This window comes from Lacerta agilis, chromosome 3, assembly GCF_009819535.1.
Source record: "Lacerta agilis isolate rLacAgi1 chromosome 3, rLacAgi1.pri, whole genome shotgun sequence".
NCBI classification, from domain to species: domain Eukaryota; kingdom Metazoa; phylum Chordata; class Lepidosauria; order Squamata; family Lacertidae; genus Lacerta; species Lacerta agilis.
Window position 1 is genome coordinate 5,169,792 of NC_046314.1, and position 18,000 is coordinate 5,187,791.

General features: G+C 46.5%; 1 protein-coding gene across 1 annotated transcript in view; it reads left to right on the forward strand.

The window, feature by feature from the left end:
- The window catches only part of TRAM2 (translocation associated membrane protein 2), a 48,952-nt gene extending 31,047 nt beyond the window's left edge, over positions 1-17,905 (forward strand). Inside the window, exons 4-11 of the mRNA XM_033142689.1 lie at positions 259-375; positions 5,020-5,078; positions 8,880-8,964; positions 9,742-9,812; positions 12,577-12,681; positions 13,277-13,420; positions 15,100-15,278; positions 17,176-17,905. Of these exons, the coding sequence (XP_032998580.1) occupies positions 259-375; positions 5,020-5,078; positions 8,880-8,964; positions 9,742-9,812; positions 12,577-12,681; positions 13,277-13,420; positions 15,100-15,278; positions 17,176-17,249 (834 nt within the window). The 3' untranslated portion in view covers positions 17,250-17,905. The remainder of the gene's footprint in view (positions 1-258; positions 376-5,019; positions 5,079-8,879; positions 8,965-9,741; positions 9,813-12,576; positions 12,682-13,276; positions 13,421-15,099; positions 15,279-17,175) is intronic.
- The last annotated feature ends 95 nt before the right edge of the window (positions 17,906-18,000 follow it).

The window sequence follows — 18,000 nt, forward strand, 5'->3', positions numbered from 1 at the left end:
CCTTCTTCCCTTCCTTCCTTTGTCTCATTTTGCATTCTAGGGTGGACTGACCGCACCCACAAACAATGGCTGCTGGTTATTAAGCCAAGTCAAAACATCTGGTGGACTCTTCTTTTGGTATCCTCTGGTCACCTGACTTGAACTTTCCAGGGCTGGCATAGTGACATGCCAAAAAGAAGCTTTGAGCTACTGTCTCTTGAGGACGTAGGATGCTTTGTTTTATTCTTCCAGTCTTGCTGAATTTTTGTTTTCTTCTAGAAAATCAACCGGAGGCTCCATCTTTCCAAGATCAAGCACAGCAAGTTCAATGAGTCTGGGCAGCTGGTAGCATTTCATATTGCCTCCATGGCCTGGTGCTTATATGTACTGGCAACGGTAAGCTTCCTTTAGAAAGAATTTATACATGGGGAGGGGTGCAGCTTGCTTTCTCTGCTCTTTCCCCTTGCACACATGTGATCACATTACGGGGGGTGGTCAAATAGGGTCACCTCATTCAAAGCACCTCTTAATTCAGGATGTGAATCTGCTGGTAGGACTTAGAGGGAATGGTACAAACTGTCTCCACATACGCAGCTGACTTTGAAAAGTGTATTGATGTCCACTTGCTATTCAGGTCACATTCTGAACCCAAAGTGGGAATTGTATGACATATCAAAAGAAGTATTTTGGTATAGAATTTTAAAATCTGGCTCTGTGATGGACCTCAGCCAGTTTTAAATCTGTATGGGTGCAATTATGTTTACTAAAGTTCACACTGGGCCACATCTCAGGTTTTATTGTTTACAGCACCGGTATATAAAAAATTAACAGCTTAGGACCAGATACGTGAAGGATCAACTTGCTCACTCAAACATTTTGATCTGCAGAACTTGGACTCTTGTGCATGCCATATACTGGTTCATTCTGTATCTGTGGGGAGTCTATATTTCAGTGTGGCACCACTGCTGCTTTGAATCTCCCTCTCCCACCTTGGAACTTATAGTTAGGCAGGTAAACTCGCTGTACTGTTTTAGATGCCTGTTAAAAACTCCTATTTCTACAAGAACTGTCCGGATATATAACTTCGTACGCACTTTTAAATTTGAATTTGTATATCATTGGTGATTATTCTGTACCTTGGTTTTCTAAGCAGTTTATGTATTTTTCCTACCAATCCCTTTTGCACCTTGAACACAAGGGAGCGCAAATGTTCTTAAAAGGAATCTGGAGTTTCTGGTTACTTTCTGCAGTCAGCCCAGATACCGCGGTGGGGTTTTCTGATAGGCAGGCTCCCCAGATGTTGTTGGCCTACAACTCCCATCATCCCTAGCTAGCAGGACCAGTGGTCAGCGATGATGGGAGTTGTAGGCCAACAACATCTGGGGTCCCAAGGTTGAGAAAGGCTGTCCTAGAGAATGGCTTCCGGGTTGTTTTGCCCCAAGGCAGACTTCTCCTACTGTGGTGTCATTTCTTTCATCAGTGCAGCAATGCAGTAGGAGAAACCACACCATGATTAATCACACGGGATCCTCATTTGGCCCTGCTTTGGCCCTGCTTCTTGAGCTTCCTGCTACAGTTGACTTCTGTATGGCAGATATCTTAGCCTCAAGACAAACCTCCACTAACCACAAAAGGCCCAATTCTGAATTACCGTATTTTTCGCCCCATAAGACGCACTTTTTTCCTCCTAAAAATTAAGGGGAAATATCTGTGCGTCTTATGGAGCGAATGGTGGTCCCTGGAGCCGAATTGCCCAGGGGCCAAAAGCAGATAGTGCTTTTTATTTTACAAAGAGAAAAAGGAGTGTTGAAAGGACCCCGCTCAGCAGCTGATCAGCAAGAGATAGGGAGAGAGATAAGAGCCCTGGCTCCCTTTCAGCCCCGCCCTCCATTGTTGAATGTGCTGCAGAGGGAGGTTGTTTGTTTCCCCAGCGACATGTGACTGGCTGATTAGATTATCTGTCTGGGAACTGTAGAAATGGCTCCCTTTCCTTCAGCAGCTGCAGAAATGTGAGTTGAACCCCATTAAAAATGGGGCTTTTCCTTTTTGCTTTTCCCCCTTTGCAAAAGGAGCTTTGCTTTTCTCCCTTTGCAAAAAAGCTGCAAAACCTTTAGCTGATCCTAAAAAAACCCAGGGCTTTTTCCTTTGCAAAAAAAAGCTGCAAAACTTTTAGCTGATCCTCAGAAAAACAGGGCTTTTCCCTTTGCAAAAAAAAAGCTGCAAAACTTTTAGCTGATCCTCAAAAAAACAGGGCTTTTAGAGGAGGAAAACCAGCAAAAAAAATTTCCCCTTGTTTTCTCCTGCAAAAACGAGGTGCGCCCTATGGTGCGGTGTGCCCTATGGAGCAAAAAATACGGTACCTCCTTCCATGGCCATTGTGACAGGCAGTGAGTCTATCTCCAAAGCAAAGGATGTCCATGTGACCTTGTTCCTTAAGGAAGTCTCCTTGAGTGGCGCTGCCTGCAGCAGCCACCAGACTACTAGCTGCTGCCGTTTCCTGTTGCCACGCGTCTCCCCATGGGTCCATTGCCACATGGGTTGTGGCACAGGCCAGAGGACAAGCACTCGTCTTGCAGCACTGAATACAGCCAGTGCTTTTGGTATTCTCAGATAAATGGCCTGCCACTGCCTCCAGGGGCGGGGGCATGCTTGCTAGAACTCCAGTTGCATCATAACCATACCAGTTATGGCTTTTACATTGAATGGCTTTGGTAGAGGTACTGGGCTGATCTCATCTTGAAATGTGTGGGAAATGGATCGCAGTGTTGCTGGTTTAAATCTTTAAAGCCCTAAACGGCCTTGGCCCAGTATACCTGAAGGAGCGCCTCCACCCCCATCGTTCTGCCCAGACACTGAGATCCAGCGCCGAGGGCCTTCTGGCGGTTCCCTCGCTGCGAGAAGCAAAGCTACAGGGAACCAGGCAGAGGGCCTTCTCGGTAGTGGCGCCCTCCCTGTGGAACGCCCTCCCACCAGACATCCAAGAGATAGACAACTACCAGACATTCAGAAGACAGCCCTGTTCAGGGAATTTTTTAATGTGTGATATTTTCATGTTTTTTAATCTCTGTTGGAAGCTGCCCAGAGTGGCTGGGAAAATCCAGCCAGATGGGTGGGGTACAAATAAATTATTATTATTATTATTATTATTATTATTATTATTGTTTTTTTGCAAAACAAAATGTCAGCTCACATCAACAACAAGAATAACCCATCAATTCTAACACATTACAGGTATAAAAGTACAATTTATATACATATGTTTTATGTTTCATCAACTTCTCAGAAAAATCAAAAATCTAAATTAAAAAATAAAACCACAAAACAAAACAAAACAGAAAAAAGACCACCTCTACTCAACTAAGTACCAAAACAGACAAACAAACATTTAGTCTTCCTATCATTCCCCAATGAACAATTCTTTTCTACTTGTGAATGTACTTAACGTTGTTGTCTTCTCCTTTATAAGCTTTCTAATACATTCTTAGAACAGAGCTTAACCTTAACTTGTCACCTTCAAATTTTACAACTCCAGGGTCACTCAAAGGCCGCCATAGACTTTATACCATTGTTATTGCTTTGTAGGTATTTTCTATACTTTTCCTATTATTATTATTATTATTATTATTATTATTATTATTATTATTATTATTAGCAAATGGCACTTTTGAGGGTGGCAGATACTTCCCTGCAGCTGAGCTCTGGGAGGACCTTCAGAAGGAGAGGTGGGGGGGGGGTGAAGTGGGGCCCTGGTTCCATTTCTCAAACCTTCTCTTCAGCCCATCTGCCTTGAGAAAGAAGCAGCAGAATCGCTTTTATCTAAGAAGCTTTGTCAGCCAAGCTTCTCTTCCTCCCGCATCACACCCCTTTATGCCCAGATTGCTTAAGCAGGGCCTGTTGTCTCCTGAGTAAACATCTAAAGCTGTTTCGGTGCCAGCGCTGATGATGCCTGGCTGAAGGAGGCTTCTCTGAGCCCTGAAACTCTCGTGTGTGACTTTTGCCCAGCAGCCACTTCCGTCCTCTGCAGCTGTTTTACGGTTTCATTCTGCATCTGGCTTTCAGATTCTGAACTTTGGGTGTTGGGATTTGCATTTGTGTGTGTATTGGGGGGGGGGGGTCTTTCCTGTTTCAGTACCCTGGTCTCAAACCCTCGGTGAGTTAGGGACTTCCCCTGCATGTGAAGTCAGGCTGTGTCATATTGAACGGACAAGACCAAGAGTGGGTCCAGCGGTCAAGAAAGCAGCTTCCACACATGCTGCTTGCAGAGGGAAATGATGGGGTTCATCAACCTGAGAAGGTAGCCTATCTAGGAGGAGGAAAACTCTGAAACTTCCACCACCTTGCAGGATATCTTCAGAAGAAGAAAAGGCTCAGGAGTAAGCCCTACACTAATGTAGAGTGGAGTCCCTAAGACAGTTGGCTGGCGCCCTGTATGCCTCCTTCCGGCAACTCCTGCAGCCAAGCTGGGGCCAAACGCATTGCTCTGCTTTCCTTTGGACCACATCAGAGAGTCCGAGAGGGGAATCTTGTTATCTGGGCAGCCCAGGACCGCCAGACACACTGCTGCCAAGACTTGAGTCCCAGGGAGGTCATTTTGGTGTTGCTAACACAGTGGTTTGACTTCGTCCCCAGATGCCACCCCATTGTCCCTCAAGACAGACAGACAGACAGGACAACAACCACCCCCACCCGTCTGCAACTGCTGTTGCTGAAGAACAAGGGTGTGCAACCTGTGGCCCTCCATTTGTTGCTGAACTCTGCATCCCATCAGCCCCTGCCAGCCTGGCCAGGTAGTCTGGGCGTTGTAGTCCAACAACATCTGGAGGGCCGCAGGTTCCCCACCCTTGTCGTAGAAAGAACTTACCCATCTTTTGCTTATTGTACAAAGAAAAGGTGTCTACAGTGTCTTCCGCAATAGCTTGGAGTTGTCACCTAGACGTATCAACTTTAGCAGAGGCGATGGGGACTTGGGCAACTGTTGTTTAGCCAGACTTTGCTTTCCTTGCCACTCCCTCTAACTTTGTGTGTCTTCCTTCATTTCAGGAAGGATACTTATCAAACCCCAAGAGTCTGTGGGAGAACTACCCTCACGTTCATCTACCGTAAGTACTGTATTTTTCGCTCCATAGGGCCCACCGGACCATAGGGCGCACCTCATTTTTAGAGGAGGAAATAAGGGGAAAAAATATTTTTCTGGTTTTCCTCCTCTAAAAGCCCTGTTTGTTTGTTTGTTTTTTGTTTTTGTTTTTTTTTGAGGATCAGCTAAAAGTTTTGCAGCTTTTTTGCAAAGGGAAAAGCCCTGGCTTTTTTGAGGACCAGCTAAACGTTTTGCAGCTGTTTTTGCAAAGGCAAAAGACTTTTTTTTAGGATCAGCTAAAAGTTTTGCAGCTTTTTTTGCAAAGGGAAAAGCCCTGTTGTTGTTGTTGTTGTTGTTGTTGTTGTTGTTGTTGTTGTTTTTGAGGATCAGCTAAAGGTTTTGCAGCTTTTTTTTACAAAGGGGGGAAAGCAAAGCTTTTGCAAAGGGGGAAAAGCAAAAAGGAAAAGCCCCGTTTTTATGGGGTTCAACTCACATTTCTGCAGCTTCTAAAGGAAAGGGAGCCTTTTCTACAGTTTCCAGACAGATAATCTAATCAGCCAGTCACATGTCCTGGGGAAACAAACAACCTCCCTCTGCAGCACATTCAACAAAGGAGGGCGGGGCTGAAAGGGAGCCGGGACTCTTATCTCTCTCCCGATCTCTTGCTGATCAGCTGCTCAGCGGGGTCCTTCCAGCACCCCCTTTTCTCTTTGTAAAATAAAAAGCACAATCTGCTTTTGGCCCCATGGCAATTCAGCTCCAGGGACCACCATTCGCTCCATAAGACGCACAGATATTTCCCCTTACTTTTCAGGAGGAAAAAAGTGCGTCTTATGGAGCGAGAAATACGGTAGCCACAGAGTACCATTAAGTACAACCACTTCCATCCTTGTTGGTTTATCTGAGGTCAGGAGTGAGTGATAATGGGAATAAGGGTGCATTCAGTACTTCAGTTGCATCTTCAAACCGGCCAGAAGTGATCTTGCAGCCCCTTCCTGTGTGCAGTGCTGATATTGCAAGCTTAATCCTTGTCCTTAAGAACCTGAGGTGGCCTTGCTGGCTCCTGCCGAAGACCTCTCTGCTCCAGCATCTCTTTCTCACAGCGGCCAACCAGATGGGCAAGCAGGACATGAGTGTGAGAGCCTTCTCCTCTCCTGCGCTGGAATCCCCAGCATTTTGTATTCAGAGACATAGGGTCTCTGCTACTGGAGGCAGGACATAGCCATCAGGACTGGTAGCCTTCCCTCCACAAAATGATCTCGTCTCCTTCTGCAGCTTTCCAAGTGGCCAACAAGCACTATCACTTGTGGTAGTGAATTCTGTTGTTAGGCTTAAAGGCAACCATTTTATTCCGGGGGGGTGGGTGGGGGTGGGGCTTCACTTTCCTTGTAGGATTGTGCTTGTGCCTCCAAACTCTGCTTCACAAATGCTCTCGCACCCCATGAGGCCAAATCTTGCTGCTGCTTCCTTTGTCAAGGAAAAGGAAACCGTCTGCCGATAGGAGGGGCAGTCTAGAGCAGGGGAAGAATGGCCTGGGCATTTTGCTAGGCGCTTTTTAAAGGATTGTGTCCCATCCATAGGAAGTTCGTTCCCAAGTAATCCAGACAGCAGCCTTAGCAAACTTCAGGTCCGTTTTTCTGCTCTTTCTTGTGTCTGTCCGCAAATCCCGTTCTTGATACTTCTCTTAGGAATGTTGGGGTCAAGCACACCTTTCGACCTTCCAGTTTCCACAGAGAGAAGTACTCCTTAGATTCTCTCTGATGTTGTGTCCCTGAAGGCTTCATTCCCGCCAGTATGAATAACGTCATGTCATCTCAAGAAGGGTGTGAAAGGAGCTTCAAATACTACCCCTCCGAAAGGTTCGACCCAGCCAGATAAAAAAGATTGTGTTGATTCTAGAGAGCCAGTGTGGTGTAGTGGTTAAGAGCGGTAGTCTCATAATCTGGTGAACCAGGTTCGCGTCTCCTCTCCTCCACATGCAGCTGCTGGGTGACCTTGGGCTAGTCACACTTCTTTGAAGTCTCTCAGCCCCACTCACCTCACAGAGTGTTTGTTGTGGGGCAGGAAGGGAAAGGAGAATGTGAGCCGCTTTGAGACTCCTTAAGGGGAGTGATAAAGCGGGATATCAAATCCAAACTCTGAACTTCTTCTTCTACACTCGTATGGAGTTCCTTATGCATTCTGAGAAATTGTGTCTGGTTCTTGAACTAAAATCCAGTATTACATTTTATTTTCCCTACATTTTATATCTCAGGTGCCAAGCTGTGGTCACCCCTAGATCAGGTGCTTTCAGACCACGCCCTGACCACTGTAGGGATGTAGGGGAAATGATGGCATTTCCTTTAACGGTGATTTAAGTGTGCACAGAATGGCATGATTGATGGGTCTGTTTGAGATACTGGTGTGTCTTTAGGGTGCTGAGAATTGTCAAGAGGCCCACATTCCCACACACCCCGCCCGGAGTGAGCTACAGGGAACTCTGGGAGTTGTAGCTCTCTAAAGGGAACAGGAGTTTCCTAACAACACTCGGCTCCCTTAACAAACTACATGTCCCTGGATTCTTTGGGGAAAGCCGTGACTGTTTATAGTGGCATGATACTGCTTTAAGTGTATTGTGCAGATGGGGCTCGCTTCCTTTTTCACTCACCATGGGTGACATCCCATCTTACCCTGTGCTTAAATGTAAATTTGGGCAGGCGATGAAGGAATTGAAATGATAAATTTACAATTTTGCTCTCAACTCTGGTATTCGTACTTTTTCCAAGGCAATTGCACTAGAGATTTATAAACTGGCTTTTGGTTACCTTTTGCTTACCTCGGTTTAAGTATGCAGTTTTTAAAGAATAAAATTCCTCCGTATCCTGAAACATTTCAGTGTTCCTGTAAAGCAGAGCGTCTTAACAGGCGTAAAAGTTACCCGAGAGGCCCTCACAGCTGACATTGGGGGGGGGGGGAACGCTCCTGAATCCACAAGGCCTCTAGGCTGTGCAGATTTTCTGGAACTTAAACTCTTTTGTCTCATCAGCCTCAGTCCTGAATCCTATCAATATCCTTGGCTGCTCAGTGGGTCCTAAATAATAATAATAATAATAATAATAATAATAATAATAATAATAATAATAATTTATTTGTACCCCCTCCCATCTAGCTGGGTCTCCCCAGCCACTCTGGGCAGCTTCCATCAAATATTAAAATACATTTAAAATATCACAGTTTAAAAGCTTCCCTAAACAGGGCTCCCTTCAGGTATTTTCTGAATGTCAGGTAGTTGTTTATTCCCTTGACCTCTGATGGGAGGGCGTTCCACAGGGCGGGCGCCACTACCGAGAAGGCCCTCTGCCTGGTTCTCTGTAGTTTTGCTTCTCGCAGCGAGGGAACCGCCAGAAGGCCCTTGGCGCTGGACCTCAGTGTCTGGGCAGAATGATGGGGGTGGAGATACAGTGTGTAGTCTTTCCATAGTCTATGTGTCAATGATATGTCCGATTCCTGAGTTGTCGTCACTGAGCATGAATTATAACCAAGTCGGTGGTTATCATCCCTCTATCATCCCTCTAGTGGTGCCTCTCAGCAGTTCACGGCAGCTGCACAGTCATGAAAGCACCACTTTGGCAAACGCATCTCTGCCTGGGTCCCAGCACAGAGATGGGATGTGGCCATCTGCTTCCTCGCCTGCCAAAGTGCACCAGATTGAAGTAAATGAAAAAATGGGAACGTCTGTGCCGTTAAGCTTCAAAAGGAGGACCTCACAGTCAGGAGGGAGAAGGGCAAAAAATGTTTTCCTTCGTGTGGATGCTTAAGAAATGCACTTCTTCTTTTTAAACATTAGGTTCCAGGTCAAGTTTTTCTATGTTTGCCAGCTGTCCTACTGGCTGCATGCACTGCCTGAACTATATTTCCAAAAGGTGCGGAAGGTGAGTACCACCCTAACTAACTTTCTCTTAGGGTTCTTAGGAGGCCGGTAGGGGTGGGCGGGTGGGTGTTGTGCTGATGAGGCCACAAAAGCTGCTAGCCTGCATTTCTTAAGCCAGTGGGTGAGCGAGAGAGATCAGCCCCTCCTCTGCCAACCCACTCACGTGTCCGCACGAGATTCCATTCACCCATAGTTACCAGCGGAGCTGTTAAATACAAAGCGGAATAAATAAGTTTTTTTTTTAAATTAAAAAATAATAATTCGAATGGATGTTTAAAATAATATCAAACTGATAAAGAAGTTTCCAAGTTGACGCTTTTTCTTAAGGCAGGCGTAGGCAAACTCGGCCCTCCAGATATTTTGGGACTACAACTCCCATCATCCTTAGCTAACAGGACCAGTGGTCAGGGATGATGGGAGTTGTAGTCCCAAAACATCTGGAGGGCCAAGTTTGCCTACGCCTGCCTTAAGGCCACAGTACATTTTCACAGTTGTAGAAAATACTTTGAAAACCACTTTTCCTGCTCTCCTACTCAGGTTCTAGTGGTGTGTGAAAGACACCCTCCCACTAACATATTTTTATTTCTCCATGGTATTGCAAAGAACCCTTGTGGGAGTGCAGCAGTGCATTGTACTGGCATGCGGATTTCTTTGATGTGAGATGCACCAAGGTCCTGCATTTGACTGCACCCGCTCTGCCTTGCCTGTGTTAGGTGCAGCCCAAACATTGCCTCTTACGATGCACATTGGCTTCTTCTGGTCTCCCCTTGCCTTGCAGGAAGAGATTCCCCGCCAGCTGCAATATATCAGCCTCTATCTTGTGCATATAGCTGGAGCATACCTCTTAAAGTAAGTGCTGCGGGTCCCGCCGTCTTCAGCATGGCAATGTTGCACACCTGCTTTCCCTTCAGCTTAAAAGGAACTGCTAATAAATAGTTCCAGTGTTTTTCTGCCTGCAGCTCCAAAGCTGAAAATGTATAGTTTGCTTCGGTTTTAAATTAAACTCTACAGAAAGCGGGCTTGGGTTCCAGTCTTCTAAGAGGACCTGCATAAGCCCTTTGCTTCTTTATTTATTTTTGGTTTAATACAGGTGAAACTCGAAAAATTAGAATATCGTGGAAAAGTCCATTTATGTAAGCAGTTGTTTTCATTAGCTACTGGAGTCTGATATATGAAATAGACTCATGACATGCAAAGCGAGATAGGTCAAGCCTTTGCTTGTTATGATTATGGCGCACAGCTGATGAAAACCCCAAAGTTGAGATTTTTAATTTGGGGTTCTCATCAGCTGTACGCCATAAATCATCACAATTATAACAAATAAAGGCTTGGCATATCTCGCTTTGCAGGTCATGAATCTATCTCATACTGTATTTTTCACTCCATAGGGCGCACCTCATTTTTAGAGGAGGAAACAAGAAAAAAAAATATTTTTCTGGTTTTCCTCCTCTAAAAGCTCTGGTTTTTTTTTTTTTAGGATCAGCTAAAAGTTTTGCAGCTCCTTTTCCAAAGGGGGAAAAGCAAAGAGGAAAAGCCCCATTTTTATGGGGTTGAACTCACATTTCTGCAGCTTTTAAAGGAAAGGGAGCCTTTTCTACAGTTTCCAGACAGATAATCTAATCAGCCAGTCACATGTTGCTGGGGAAACAAACAACCTCCCTCTGCAGCACATTCAACAAAGGAGGGCAGGGCTGAAACGCAGCTGGGGACTCTTATCTCTCTCCCGATCTCTTGCTGATCAGCTGCTCAGGGGGGTCCTTTCAACACCCCCTTTTCTCTTTGTAAAATAAAAAGCACTATCTGCTTTTGGCCCCTGAGCAATTCAGCTCCAGGGACCACCATTCGCTCCATAAGACGCACAGATATTTCCCCAGTGTGTCTCATGGAGCGAAAAATACGGTATATTAGATTCACCTTTTAAGTTGAATTACTGAAAGAAACTAACCTTTCCATGGCACTCTAATTTTTCGAGTTTCACCTGTATATTGTTGTTCGTTGTATGATTATGCTGCAAACCTAGTGGGTCCAACAGTCAAGAAGGCTGTTTCTGCACGTGCCGTAGAGGGAAGTGAGGGGCAGATGGGGCTCGCCAGCCTGGGAAGGCAGCCCATCTAGGGGAAGGGGAAGTCCTAAACTTCCACTGCTTTGTGGGATATATTTGGGAGAAGAAAAGGCAAAGGGGTAAAAACCCTACGCAAATCTGGAGTCCCTAAGATGGTTGGATGGTGTCTTGTATGCCTCCTTCCGGCCAAGCTGGTGCCGAACTATTGCTCTGCTTTCCTTTGGGCCACCTCAGCAAGGCCAAGAAGGGGGTCTTGTCGTCTGGGCAGCCCAGGACCTCCATACGTACTGCTCAGGCTTCCGCCCCAGGGAGGTCCCTTGGGTGCTGCTAACGCAGCCGTTTGACTTCATCTCCAGATGCCGCTCGAGACAGACAGATGCCAGCAATGTTGTAAACTGCTTTGTGACGGTAGATGTTCTTAAAGGCAGGATAGAAATCTGTTGAATAAAATAAACAAAGGAATAGATGAAGTCAGACAATTGTCAGACCCACGGCCTGTCCCACGCCCAAAAAGCTCTTCCATCGGAGGCCAAAATAATCTCCCAGGAGCTCAAGAGGTTGGGTGCCGCACTCAGAATTCCCACTGAATGTATTCGTGCTGGCCATGCTTTTTAAAAGGGATGTTTAGCACGGCTATTTTTTTGCAGTAAACAGCACCTTCTGGGGCAAAGAACAGCTGCAGGGGATTAAGCATGGGGGCATGGTGTGTGGGGTCCATTTGGATTGGAAGTATGGCATTGGATCAGGGGCCCAGACAACTGCTTTTTCTTCACAATGATTGTAACGGTGTTAAAACACACCTCTTCTTTTTTAAGCATGTTTGCACCAAAGTCTCTGGGCAGTGCTTGATGGCAATGAGATTTTTTATATGCATAGTAAGTCAATAAAATAACTAGTGAGAAGGGGTGAGGGGGTGTGTGGGTTGGGCAGGAGGTAGAGGAATCGATTTCCTACACATCCAAGCTCATGGCCTCCTCCCAAGACTAGCCCAGTGATTTAAACGTAGCAAATGTGTTCCAGCAGAGATTCATCAGGTACTGCTAACTTCCAGGCATCTCTTGAAGACCTCTTTACGTTTAAAGGCCTGTTCAGTTGTTTTCATTTTTTCAGGATGAGCCAGTCATTTTTTATAATTACTCCGCATAGTTTTTATGATATCTTAAGGTTCGTTGTACCTGCATATGTCGTTGTGCACCACCTTGATATTTTATATGTGAGACGTTGCTTGGATTATAAATTGCACAGTTGGTGTTCCTGTCACATTAAATTGGGCCTGGGTGAAACCACAGCAAAACTCAGCATTGGTCTTTGAAAGGAGTGGGGTGAGGTGGAATCAAGGTTGATTCGCCTGATAATTTCTGTGATCGCAGCACAGCCTTTTAACTCGTAGATAACATAGAGTTGGAAAGGGACCCCGAGGGTCGTCTAGTCCAGCCCCCTGCAATTCAGGAATCTTGGTTCTTGGGGTAAAATGCTAGGGAGAGGGAGGAGGAGGCTTGAAAAGGGCTCATCCCTTCTACTGGAATCACCATTGTCCTTCCCTTTCTCCAGCCTCACACGCCTGGGACTCATCCTGTTGCTGCTGCAGTACGTAGCTGAATTCTTTTTCCACATGGCTCGCCTGTTCTACTTCACAGATGAAAACAATGAGAAGCTGTAAGTACTCTTCTGTGTGGGTGAAGCGTGGCTTTCCTTTCATGGCTATGCCTTTCCTTTCTGAGGCTCACTAGCAAATGTCTGGGGAATTCGAAGACTAGATGCTCCTTTCTAGTATCATACTCTAAATGTGAAATACAAAAAAAAGAAAGAAAGACTTCTAACATAATGCTGAATAACTTCTACCGACGGGACTCACTAGTTGAATCACGCCCAATAGGTGGCATTCAGTGCTAGCCCTATTCAGAGTAGACCCATTGAAATTGAGAGTGACGACTAACTTAGCTTTGTTAATTTCAGTAGGTTACTCTGAATAGGACTTAGTTTTTTTAAAAAAATAATAATTGTTGAATATAATATAAGAAAAACATATAATCAAATACAAGCAATCAAATGCAGTGTTCCCCTACCCCCTCCCCAAAAAAACAGCCACAACCGCTTAAATAACCTGGACACTGTGTTTCTTCTGAAGCACTACTACTGCCTCTTGACAGTCTTTGACAGCTCCTGTAAATTATTAAAAATGCCCACCTGAAAGGCATGGCAAGTATCCCTCTTTTCAAATGTCGAACGGTCTCCTGTTTAATTCCACAAGGTTTAATGCATGGGCTGTGGTGTTCGTCGTTTCCCGGCTTTTTACCCTCACCCTATCCGTGCTGGTCATTGGCTTTGGGCTGGCTCGAGTGGAGAACCAGGCGTTTGACCCCGAGAAAGGAAACTTCAACACTTTACTTTTCAGGTAAGGCTGGCTGGGGCGCGTTTTGTTTCTAGCAGGTGAGCAAAGGTAAGCCCAAGGGCAGGGGTGCTGGATGAGTTCAGGGCTCCATTTATTTAGGCCTGGTGCAGAAGTAATGCATGGGAGCAGTACAGTTCCCTCCCAGTCAATCCAGCTCCCATCTCTTTCCCATGGCATGAAGTACAGGATTTGTGTCCTCCCTTTCCCCTGCGGGTTTTAAACACGGTTAAGTGTTAAATTGGCACCAGTGTTGACTGCAGTGGGCACCCGTTAGAGATCCCCTTAACAAGAAGAAGAAGAAGAAGAAGAAGAAGAAGAAGAAGAAGAAGAAGAAGAAGAAGAAGAAGAGTTTGGATTTGATATCCCACTTTTCACTACCCAAGGGACCCAGGTGGCACTGTGGGTTAAACCACAGAGCCTAGGGCTTGCCGATCAGAAGGTCGGCGGTTCGAATCCCTGCGACGGGGTGAGCTCCCGTTGCTCGGTCCCAGCTCCTGCCCACCTAGCAGTTCAAAAGCACGTCAAAGTGCAAGTAGATAAATAGGGACCGCTCCGGCGGGAAGGTAAACGGCGTTTCCGTGCTCTGCTCTGGTTCGCCAGAAGTGGCTTTGTCATGCTGGCCACATGACCCGGAAGCTGTCTGCGGACAAACGCCGGCTCCCTTGGCCTATAGAGCGAGATGAGCGCCGCAACCCCAGAGTCGGACACGACTGGACCTAATGGTCAGGGGGTCCCTTTACCTTTACCTTTCACTACCCAAAGGAGTCTCAAAGCGGCTAACATCCTCCTTTCCCTTCCTCCCCGACAACAAACACTCTGTGAGGTGAGTGGGGCTGAGAGACTTCAAAGAAGTATGACTAGCTCAAAGTCACCCAGCAGCTGCATGTGGAGGAGCTGGGAAGCGAACCCGGTTCCCCAGATTACGAGTCTACCGCTCTTAACCACTACACCACACTGGCTCTCTAGTACTTGACTGTGCCCTGTAGCCATAAGAGAGGTGATAATGGGTTTGTTTAGAATATACAGTGGTACCTTCGGTTGCGAACAGGATCCATTCTGGAGGTCCGGCCGTATCCCAAAGTTTCCGCTATTAGAAGTGCCACTTCTGCGCATGCGCGCATGGTGAAACACTTCCGGGTTTGCCGGTAACGTAACCCAAGGTTCCACTGTACTTTAAAAACTGCAACCTTAGAATGTGATAAGGTAAGGGGACAGGGACAGGAAGGGATTATTTAGCCCTGTTCCTGTTTTTGGTTGGTGTGTTTTTTTTTGGGGGGGTGCATGCCCAACTTGGTGGCTCCGACCCCCATTTCTGTAATGGCAGAACAGGGCTCCAGTCTAGCTGAAGCTTCTGGTATTCTCAGGGTAAACGAGCACAAACCGTGCTCGTCCCTGGAAACGAGTCCTCCAAATGAAGCTGTCCACCATTATTTTCAAGATTTTGTTCACACACCGCCGTGTGAGATCAGGCTGTGAATCAAAGCAAAATGCACGTGCCCACCAGCCCAAGATGGGCAGTGGCAGAGTTGATAACTTGGGTGTGCCAGCCCTCAGCCTAGGTTCCCCCCAGGGTTTTCGATACAAAAAGGCAGGTGTTTGAATCTGCAGCCTCTTTCACTCTTTGAAACCAGCCGTCTCTTTGCTCAGTCACAGCCTGCCTTCCCTTGCTTGCTTCCCCCCAGGATGTGCGTCTTGCTTCTGGTGTGCTTCTCACAGGCCTGGATGATGTGGCGCTTCATCCACTTTCAGCTGCGGCGCTGGCGGGAGTACTGGAATGAGCAGAGCGCAAGGAAGAAAGCTGCTGCAGCTGCAGCCCCCACCCATGGCAAGCAGCAGCTGAAGACCATCAAAAGGGAGTCGGGTGAGCATCTGGCTGGGGCATCGCACCCAGGGAGGCTGCCTGCCTGGAAGCCTGCAGAGGGGCTTCCGCTCAGCACAGGCAATACTGAGCGAGAGGGAGCAGGGCCCCTACTTGGTGTGAGAGGCGGCTTCCGGTGTGCCTTAGCTCTAGTGCGTAGCTGACTGTGTGGTCAGATTAATCAGTTTCCTAAAATATATACAGTGGCACCTCGTCTAGCGTCCGCCTCGTCGAGCACCCGTTCCGTCGAACGCCCGCGGCAAACCCAGAAGTACTGGAACGGGTTACTTCTGGGTTCGCCGCTCGCGCATGCGCAGAAGCGTAAACCGCTCCACGCAGATGCGGCACTTTGTCCAGCGTCCTTTTTGGCCAGCGACCGGGGCTCTGGAACGGATCCAGGTCACCAAACAAGATATCACTGTATATTGTTCAGCTGGGGGGGGGAGATTAATTGGGCAGCGGATTTTTTAAAATAAATATTTTAAAATACTTATCAAGAACAAAAAGAAGCAGGCATCGTCTTCTGTGTTAAAAAGAACGTGGGGGACTCCTAAGCTAATGCCTGCTGTGACACACCTGGTTTGTTCTTTTATATGCCAAATATATGCAGATCTGGTTAATTTGTTAAGATACATATATACGGATAATAGCTGTTGTTGTAATTGGGCAACTGTTCTTGTTTAGGCAGCTAGTAGACAATAGTGGCTTTTTCTGGTCTGTGTGATGAGCTCTGCTGAAACAGGCCGGACTTGGCTGGGTCCCAAGCCACTGCCACAGCTAGAACACACACATTTTGGGGGGTTGGATTAGTGACCCAGAGACACCCTTGCAACTTCCTCCCCCCCCCACCGCACCCACTAACTCCCTGGGGTCTAACAGGCAAGATAAATAGTTACAGGTAGGTAGCCAACAGTGCCCTTCAGCTCTCTATATTGGACAAACAGGCCAAACCCTACGCCAAAGGATAAATGGACATAAATCTGATATCAGGAATCACAAGACAGAGAAACCAGTAGGAGAACACTTCAATCTCCCAGGACATTCTATAAAAGATCTCAAAGTAGCTGTCTTAATACAAAGGAATTTCAGAAATAGACTGGAAAGAGAAGTTGCTGAATTGCAACTAATCACCAAACTTAAAACCATGGAGAAACCTGGTCTGAACAAAGACATTGGATTCTCATCTCATTATACATGACAAAGCTATCTTTAGCCATCTGACCCCTTGCCTTTCCCTGTAAGACCCTGTAAAAATTGCAGTCAACAGGTTTTCCACAACCTATCAGCTGATCACCCACTCCCACCACCCTTCTGAGTAATACCTCTCCCCACTCCCTCACTATATTTAAGGGTCTGGTGACTTCGGTTTCAGTGTATCTGAAGAAGTGTGCATGCACACGAAAGCTCATACCAAGAACTAACTTAGTTGCTCTCTAAGGTGCTACTGGAAGGAATTTTTTATTTTATTTTGTTTAGGCAAGATCTTTGCTTCACATGATGCTGCCCAAGCAAATTTTTTTGGCACTGCAGATTTCCTGGATAGGTGATTGCGTGAGAGCCATAGGTGAGCTACTGCTGGATCTTTGGAGGGACGGCAGGATATGACCAGTTAAGCCAACGACATCATAGGATAAATCTGCCAGAAGCCTGAGTTATGTTTCCTGCAGAGCAGTTCTGCTCATACCAGCAAACCCCATACATGTGGCTTCGGGAAACCTCAGGGGACAATGTGAACTGTCAGAGTAAGCTGAGGGGGTGGGAGGCACTGCCTTCACCCTAAAACTATAGTACTAAGTACAGCATTCCAGACTCCTTTCTTTTGAGTCTTTAAAAGCCTTGTACAAGCACCTATTGAAGAATTTTATTAAAATTCCATTTTCTCCTTCTCCCCACACCTCAGGCTACCATGAAAATGGAGTGGTGAAAGCAGAAAATGGTACGTCGCCGCGGACCAAGAAACTCAAGTCTCCCTAGAGCCAAAGCACAGTCCGCGAGGAATCTTGGAGGAGGAAATGGAAAATGCGAGACTTAAGGACTCCGGGAATAAGAAGCAGCACCTTCCCTTGTGTCTTCACCAAGCCCTGTTTCAAATGGCTTGAATCAATGTACCACCGAGAAGCTGCTTCCCCCTCTCTCTCTCAGCCTCCAGACAAGTTTGCAGTAACCAAAAAGCCCCTCTCCATCCACAGTGGGGCTTCAGATCAACAAACACCTTCCTCAGCCAGTGTATTTTCTTATTGCTCATTTTAATCTGTCCTTCAATGTATTCTTGCTGCTTTTCCTGCACCCAGAGATGTTTTTGCAAGCGATTATTCCTTGGAAACCCATTCCCTGACTTAGTATCACCCACCTCACTCTTGCCGGATCTCGTGATGCTTTGGTTTGGAGAGGTGGCATCATCATAATCTTAGCGGAACATTTAGAATATGCCAGGCCTTCACAACATGCTGGCGACGTGCACAAACATAGTTTAGTGTGTATGTAACTTTTGGGTTGTGCTATGCCTATTCGCAGAGACTGAAATTTTAGCCAGTTGCATTCTGGAGAAGGGGACAGATGCGCGCAGTTTCTCTCCAATACTGCTTCCTCTTAGCCGAAAATAGAATTTACTGCATTCTCCTAAAACACCAGCAAATAAGACCTGCTGGCCTGGCAGCATGGTATGTGTCAGGCATGCTTTGCATCTCCCCCAGGCCTTGAGAATCATCCTCAGCCGACTGTGCCT